General features: G+C 37.7%; 1 protein-coding gene across 2 annotated transcripts in view; it reads right to left on the bottom strand.

The window, feature by feature from the left end:
* Positions 1 to 4,063: 4,063 nt before the first annotated feature.
* The window catches only part of LOC128657298 (oocyte zinc finger protein XlCOF7.1-like), a 77,548-nt gene continuing 73,471 nt past the window's right edge, over positions 4,064 to 8,140 (bottom strand). For both annotated transcript variants that reach the window (XM_053711586.1, XM_053711587.1), the window contains one exon: positions 4,064 to 5,278. In XM_053711586.1, coding sequence (XP_053567561.1) covers positions 4,503 to 5,278 — 776 coding nt within the window. In that variant the 3' untranslated portion in view covers positions 4,064 to 4,502. The remainder of the gene's footprint in view (positions 5,279 to 8,140) is intronic.

The following is an 8,140-nucleotide window of genomic DNA, read 5'->3' as shown; positions in this document are numbered from 1 at the left end:
TTCTGCCAGAAGAGTTTCTGAATTATCTGCTCTTTCTTGTGAGTCTCCTTTTCTGATTTTTCATCAGGATAAGGCGGTGTTGCGAACTTCTTTTGAATTTTTACCTAAAGTTGTGAATTCCAACAACATTAGTAGAGAAATTGTGGTTCCTTCATTATGTCCTAATCCTAAGAATTCTAAGGAGAAATCGTTGCATTCTTTGGATGTTGTTAGAGCTTTGAAATATTATGTTGAAGCTACGAAATCTTTTCGTAAGACTTCTAGTCTATTTGTTATCTTTTTCGGTTCTAGAAAAGGCCAGAAAGCTTCTGCCATTTCTTTGGCATCCTGGTTGAAATCTTTAATTCATCTTGCCTATGTTGAGTCGGGTAAAACTCCGCCTCAGAGAATTACAGCTCATTCTACTAGGTCAGTTTCTACTTCCTGGGCGTTTAGGAATGAAGCTTCGGTTGACCAGATCTGCAAAGCAGCAACTTGGTCCTCTTTGCATACTTTTACTAAATTCTATCATTTTGATGTATTTTCTTCTTCTGAAGCAGTTTTTGGTAGAAAAGTACTTCAGGCAGCGGTTTCAGTTTGAATCTTCTGCTTATGTTTTTCGTTAAACTTTATTTTGGGTGTGGATTATTTTCAGCAGGAATTGGCTGTCTTTATTTTATCCCTCCCTCTCTAGTGACTCTTGTGTGGAAAGATCCACATCTTGGGTAGTCATTATCCCATACGTCACTAGCTCATGGACTCTTGCTAATTACATGAAAGAAAACATAATTTATGTAAGAACTTACCTGATAAATTCATTTCTTTCATATTAGCAAGAGTCCATGAGGCCCGCCCTTTTTTGTGGTGGTTATGATTTTGTATAAAGCACAATTATTCCAATTCCTTATTTTATATGCTTTCGCACTTTTTTATCACCCCACTTCTTGGCTATTCGTTAAACTGAATTGTGGGTGTGGTGAGGGGTGTATTTATAGGCATTTTGAGGTTTGGGAAACTTTGCCCCTCCTGGTAGGAATGTATATCCCATACGTCACTAGCTCATGGACTCTTGCTAATATGAAAGAAATGAATTTATCAGGTAAGTTCTTACATAAATTATGTTTTTTTTTTTTTTTTAAATAAAAATAATAAAATATTTTAGTTGTGATGGACCCCTGCCTTAGCACCAACCTCCCTGATCCCCCCCTCCAGCTCTCTAACCCTCTCCCCTACCTAATTACCGCCATCTTGGGTACTGGCAGCTGTCTGCCAGTACCCAGTTTGGCCCCACAAACCAAAGTATTTTAATTTTATTTATTACTTTTATTTTTAATTATTTCTGTAGTGTAGCAGCCCCCCACAATACCCCCACCCCCCTCCCAGATCCTTTTATATGAAAAAAAAAATGTAACTTTTTTTTTCCCCTTCCAGTTCCTTCATTGTCAGCGTGGCTAATGTGTGCACGCGCACCTTCCGCACATTGTGCACGCGCACGCACGCTCCCTCCTCCCACCCGACAACGGCACCATCGGCAACATCGCTACCGGTGCAGAGAGGGCCACAGAGTGGCTCTCTGCATCGGAGGCTTGTAAAGGGGTATTGCAGGATGCCTCCATATCGAGGCATCACTGCAATACCCTCAGAGCTGCTGGAAGTGATTGTGATCACTTCCAGTACTCTGTTAGACAACTGACGTACCAGGTACGTCTATTGTCATTAACAGTTAGTTTTTGCATGACGTACCTGGTACGTCAGTTGTCATTAAGGGGTTAAGGATGGTTTGGATAAGGGTTTGTCTGCAAATACTTTGAAGGGACAAATCTCTGTGCTTTTTGTCTTATTTCATAGAAAGATTGCTAAACTTCCTGATATTCACTGTTTTGTTCAGGCTTTGGTTCATATCAAACCTTTTATTAAGTCTATTTCTCCTCCTTGGAGTCTCAATTTGGTTTTAAAGGAACAATATAACTGCATGTAATAGACACTACTATAAAGAATAAGATGCACAGATACAGATATAAAAATCCAGTATAAAAGTGTTTAACAACTTACTTAGAAGCTCTCAGTTTAGCCCTGTTGAAAAGGCAGGTGGAAAGCCCACTGCAAGTGGGAAATAAGACACTCCAACCTCCTCCTTCTTTTACATATGAAAAGACTCTTTACACAAACAGGAGCAAGCTGGAGTAGGTATCTGACGGTATTCTCCTAAAACTTTGGGGCTTGGTTAGGCATCTGAAAATCAGAGCAATGTTATTTAAAAATAAGCAAAACTATACATTTAAAAAAAAAAAAAAAAAAAAACCTTTTAGGCTATATAAATATATAATCTACAAAACATTTATGCAAAAAAAAGAGTGTATAATGTCCCTTTAAGGATTTTGCAGGCTCTTCCTTTTGAGCCTATGCATTCTTTGGATATTAAACTACTTTCTTGGAAAGTATTATTTATTTTGGCTATCTCTTCTGCTAGAAGAGTTTCTGAGTTGTCGGCTCTCTCTTATGAGTCTCCTTATCTGATTTTCCATCAAGATAAAACTGTTTTGCAGACTTTGTTTACATTTTTGCCTAAAGTTGTGAATTCTAACAACAATAATAGGGAAATTGTTGTTCCTTTCTTGTGTCCTAATCCTAAGAATTCTCTTGAAAGATCTTTACATTCTTTGGATGTGGTAAGAGCTTTGAAATACTATGTTGAGGCTACTAAGGATTTCAGAAAGACTTCTAGTCTATTTGTTATTTTTTCTGGTTTCAGGAAAGGTCAGAAAGCCTCTGCCATTTCTTTTGATTCACAAAGCTTATTTGGAGGCGGGGCAGTCTCCGCCTCAGAGAATTACAGCTAATTCTACTAGATCAGTTGCCACTGCTTCAGTTGATCAGATTTGCAACGCAGCAACTTGGTCTTCTTTGCATACTTTTACTAAATTTTACCATTTTGATGTATTTGCTTCTACTGAAGCAGTCTTTGGTAGAAAGGTTCTTCAGGCAGCTGTCTCAGTTTGATTCTACTGCCTATGATTTGAAATTTTTAAGAAAACTTAATTATTTGGATTTAATTTCTCAGCGGGTATTATATCCCATATGTCACTAGCTCGTGGACTCTTGCCACTTACATGAAAGAAAACATAATTTATATAAGAACTTACCTGAGAAATTCATTTCTTTTACAGTGGCAAGAGTTTATGAGACCCACCCTATTTTTTGGTGGTTATGATTTTTTTGCATAAAAGCACATTATTTTTTCCAGTTCCTCTTTTTGTATGCTTTTTTACTCCTTTTTACACCTCACTACTTGGCTATACTTTAAACTAAGGTATGAGTGTGGTGGGAGGTGTCTTTATAGGCATTTTAAGGTTTGGGAAACTTTGCCCCCTCCTGGTAGGAATGTATATCTTACATAAATTATGTTTTCTTTACCATGGAAAGGATCCTACAATCATCCACCACTGTTGTCTTCTGTGGATATCCAGGCTTTTTTGTGTTACAGAGTTCACCAGTGTGTTCTTTATTTCTCAGAATGTACCAAACTGTTAATTTGGCCACTCCTTTGTTCCTGCTATCTCTCTGATGAATTTATTTTTATTACAATTTAAATAAACAAGGTTGTAAACAATACAGTCAACTCTTTTTTTCTCAACTGTTGTGGATCTATAGTTGTATTAGGTAACATTTCTTAAAAAAGCAGAAATTAAAAATAACATGGAGGCCCCAGGTGATAACTTGGCTATTCAAACCTATATAGGGACCCTGGACCCCCCCCCCCCCCCCGGTAGCAAATACACTGGGTCACATAGGGTGGATACAAATGTAATGCCTACCTATGCAGACATTTCAATAATGGATACCAAGACAACAAAGCAAATTATATAAGTCGATTGGAAAATTGTTAAAAATTGCATGTTCATTTTTAATTTTGACTTTCCTTCCATTTAATGCCATTGCTCCCCTGCAAATCTATGTACAAAGAATCAACCTATACTAAGATTCAAGAAGCTCACTGAATAGAAGATTGTTTGGAGTAGAATAGATCTGTACAAGCACCTAAGTTTGAAGGGGGAGGGGTAAGCATTAAAAATTAAAATAAATGTTCTTGTTTTAGTTAAATAAAACTTTTTATTGTTATTATTAATGTAATAATTTTCTCCTTTCAATCAAGTACAGGTGAAAAGTTGATCAAATATGAACGATTAACCAATTAAACTGGAGATAGTTCACCTCTAAATAATTTCATTCATTTCAATGATCTATCTATGCATATCTAATGATATATAACCAAACCAGTAATGGTCTGATATAATTGGAAAAAAAAATCTGAAAAGTTATTTTTTTAAAAATGAAAACAATTATTTAAATTGCTATTAAAAACTAGTGATTTAATTCAAATCCACCCTGGGGTCACCTCATAAATGCTTGAGGTGCAGAAAGGGCCTAAAACTGCTCCAAAACTGCACGCTCCAGGGGGTCACATGCAGTCATCATCAGCACTTGGTATTGTGTGGCTGACAACTACATATCACCCTCTGTACTTAGGAGGTCAAACGCTGATTTCTATGAATATGAGTTTTGTGATGGCTCATAAGATGTGATTTCCGAGTAAAATATTTACCACAGTCAGAACAAGAAAATGCTTTCTCTCCAGTGTGAATTTTCTTATGATCAATAAGATGTGATTTCCGAGTAAAACATTTCCCACAGTCAGAACATGAAAATTCTCTCTCTCCTGTGTGAATTTTCTGATGCCTAATAAGATCTGATTTCTGAGTAAAACATTTCCCACAGTCAGAACATAAAAATCCTTTTTCTCCTGTGTGAATTTTTTTATGCTTAACAAGATTTGCTTTCTGAGTAAAACATTTCCCACAGTCAGAACATGAAAAACCTTTTTCTCCTGTATGAATTTTCTGATGCTTAATAAGATTTGATTTCTGAGTAAAACATTTCCCACAGCCAGAACAAGAAAACGCTTTCTCTCCTGTGTGAATTCTATGATGATCAATAAGATGTGATTTCTGAGTAAAACATTTCCCACAGTCAGAACATAAAAATCCTTTTTCTCCTGTATGAATTTTCTCATGAGCAACAAGATTTTTTTTATGGTTAAAACATTCCCCACATATAGAACAGGACAATGGCTTTTCTCCTGTATGAATTTGTAGATGTTTAAGAAGATGTGATTTCTTAAGAAAACATTTCCCACATTCAGAACATAAATTTTCCAAGTGGCTTCTTTGATTTTGAAGAAGATGTAAAGAAGCATCTGCACTCTGATCATGACTTTGATTATTGCAGTTTGTGAATTCATCTGTGAATAAGAAACACAATGGGAGTAATATTATTAATTATATATTATTAATTATATAGTTATTTAATGATGAGATCATATAAACAGTTCTGATTAAGTCAGTCCCCTACACTTGTAGCAGACACTGTGACCACTAGACATTTTCACAGCTTCTATGCTAAGGCTTAAGGGCAGTTTACTGGACATTAGGGACTATTTCTAAGAATTCACACTTAGTCAAAGACCAAACTAAATAGAAATGAATGTTGTTTTTCTACCTAATGTATCTAGTCCTTTTAAAATTGTGTTCACAGAAACTTTTAGTAATACAATTATTTCAGACCATAAACTTATCTTTATAACTACAGATTGTGTGCTTCTAGTTAGAAGGATGACTCTAGAACAACAAAAACAAATACAATGGCCCCAGGTGGTGTAGTATATCAAAGCAATATATAAAATCTTCAACAGATAGAAGAATTTCACTCATGTGTCAACTACACCTTCTAGAATAATCAGCAGCTCCCCAGCCAACTGTATTACTCAGGCAATTCTCTAATACCATATAGATGATGATGATTATTTAGCTGAAAAGGCTTAAAGACCCCAATACAGCTAAACCAAAAGCATATCAACTTGTGCCAAATCTCCAAAATAACATCAAACCACCACAGTTAATGAGTTTACTTAAAGATTATTAAGAGCATTTACCACTGAAAAGAGGGTTAAGTTTAAAAGCACTGTAATATGCAACATGAGTGCTTATTGCTTATGTGCACAAAACATTCAGTTTTATTGTTTAAGAATGTTGGATTTATTCCATATATTATTTACTTGTAATGAAGACCAGATTGTCATTTTATATAAAACGTAATATATACTGTAATATGAAAAAACATAATTTATGCTTACCTGATAAATTCCTTTCTTCTGTTGTGTGATCAGTCCACGGGTCATCATTACTTCTGGGATATAACTCCTCCCCAACAGGAAATGCAAGAGGATTCACCCAGCAGAGCTGCATATAGCTCCTCCCCTCTACGTCAGTCCCAGTCATTCGACCAAGAAACAACGAGAAAGGAGTAACCAAGGGTGAAGTGGTGACTGGAGTATAATTTAAAAGATATTTACCTGCCTTAAAACAGGGCGGGCCGTGGACTGATCACACAACAGAAGAAAGGAATTTATCAGGTAAGCATAAATTATGTTTTCTTCTGTTATGTGTGATCAGTCCACGGGTCATCATTACTTCTGGGATACCAATACCAAAGCAAAAGTACACGGATGACGGGAGGGATAGGCAGGCTCATTATATAGAAGGAACCACTGCCTGAAGAACCTTTCTCCCAAAAATAGCCTCCGAAGAAGCAAAAGTGTCAAATTTGTAAAATTTGGAAAAAGTATGAAGCGAAGACCAAGTTGCAGCCTTGCAAATCTGTTCAACAGAGGCCTCATTCTTAAAGGCCCAAGTGGAAGCCACAGCTCTAGTGGAGTGAGCTGTAATTCTTTCAGGAGGCTGCTGTCCAGCAGTCTCATAGGCTAAACGTATTATGCTACGAAGCCAAAAAGAGAGAGAGGTAGCAGAAGCTTTTTGACCTCTCCTCTGTCCAGAGTAAACGACAAACAAGGAAGAAGTTTGGCGAAAATCTTTAGTTGCCTGCAAGTAGAACTTGAGGGCACGAACTACATCCAGATTGTGTAAAAGACGTTCCTTCTTTGAAGAAGGATTTGGACACAAGGATGGGACAACAATCTCTTGATTGATGTTCCTGTTAGTGACTACCTTAGGTAAGAACCCAGGTTTAGTACGCAGAACTACCTTGTCTGAGTGAAAAATCAGATAAGGGGAATCACAATGTAAGGCTGATAACTCAGAGACTCTTCGAGCCGAGGAAATAGCCATTAAAAACAGAACTTTCCAAGATAACATTTTTATATCAATGGAATGAAGGGGTTCAAACGGAACACCCTGTAAAACGTTAAGAACTAAGTTTAAACTCCATGGTGGAGCAACAGCTTTAAACACAGGCTTGATCCTAGCTAAAGCCTGACAAAAGGACTGGACGTCTGGATTTTCTGACAGACGTCTGTGTAACAAGATGGACAGAGCTGAAATCTGTCCCTTTAATGAACTAGCTGATAAACCCTTTTCTAAACCTTCTTGTAGAAAAGACAATATCCTAGCGATCCTAACCTTACTCCAGGAGTAACCTTTGGATTCGCACCAGTATAGGTATTTCCGCCATATTTTATGGTAAATCCTTCTGGTAACAGGCTTCCTAGCCTGAATCAGGGTATCAATAACCGACTCAGAAAAACCACGTTTTGATAAAATCAAGCGTTCAATTTCCAAGCAGTCAGCTTCAGAGAAGTTAGATTTTGATGTTTGAATGGACCCTGTATCAGAAGGTCCTGTCTTAGAGGTAGAGACCAAGGCGGACAGGATGACATGTCCACTAGGTCTGCATACCAAGTCCTGCGTGGCCAAGCAGGTGCTATTAGAATTACTGATGCTCTCTCCTGTTTGATTTTGGCAATCAATCGAGGAAGCAGCGGGAAGGGTGGAAACACATAAGCCATCCTGAAGTTCCAAGGTGCTGTCAAAGCATCTATCAGAGCTGCTCCCGGATCCCTGGATCTGGACCCGTAGCGAGGAAGTTTGGCGTTCTGGCGAGACGCCATGAGATCTATCTCTGGTTTGCCCCAACGTCGAAGTATTTGGGCAAAGACCTCCGGATGAAGTTCCCACTCCCCCGGATGAAGAGTCTGGCGACTCAAGAAATCCGCCTCCCAGTTCTCCACTCCCGGGATGTGGATTGCTGACAGGTGGCAAGAGTGAGACTCTGCCCAGCGAATTATCTTTGATACTTCCATCATTGCTAG

Source organism: Bombina bombina, chromosome 4, assembly GCF_027579735.1.
Source record: "Bombina bombina isolate aBomBom1 chromosome 4, aBomBom1.pri, whole genome shotgun sequence".
Classification (NCBI taxonomy): Eukaryota; Metazoa; Chordata; class Amphibia; order Anura; family Bombinatoridae; genus Bombina; species Bombina bombina.
The sequence above is the reverse complement of the archived record's forward strand: the minus strand, read 5'-3'. Positions and strand labels throughout refer to the sequence as shown.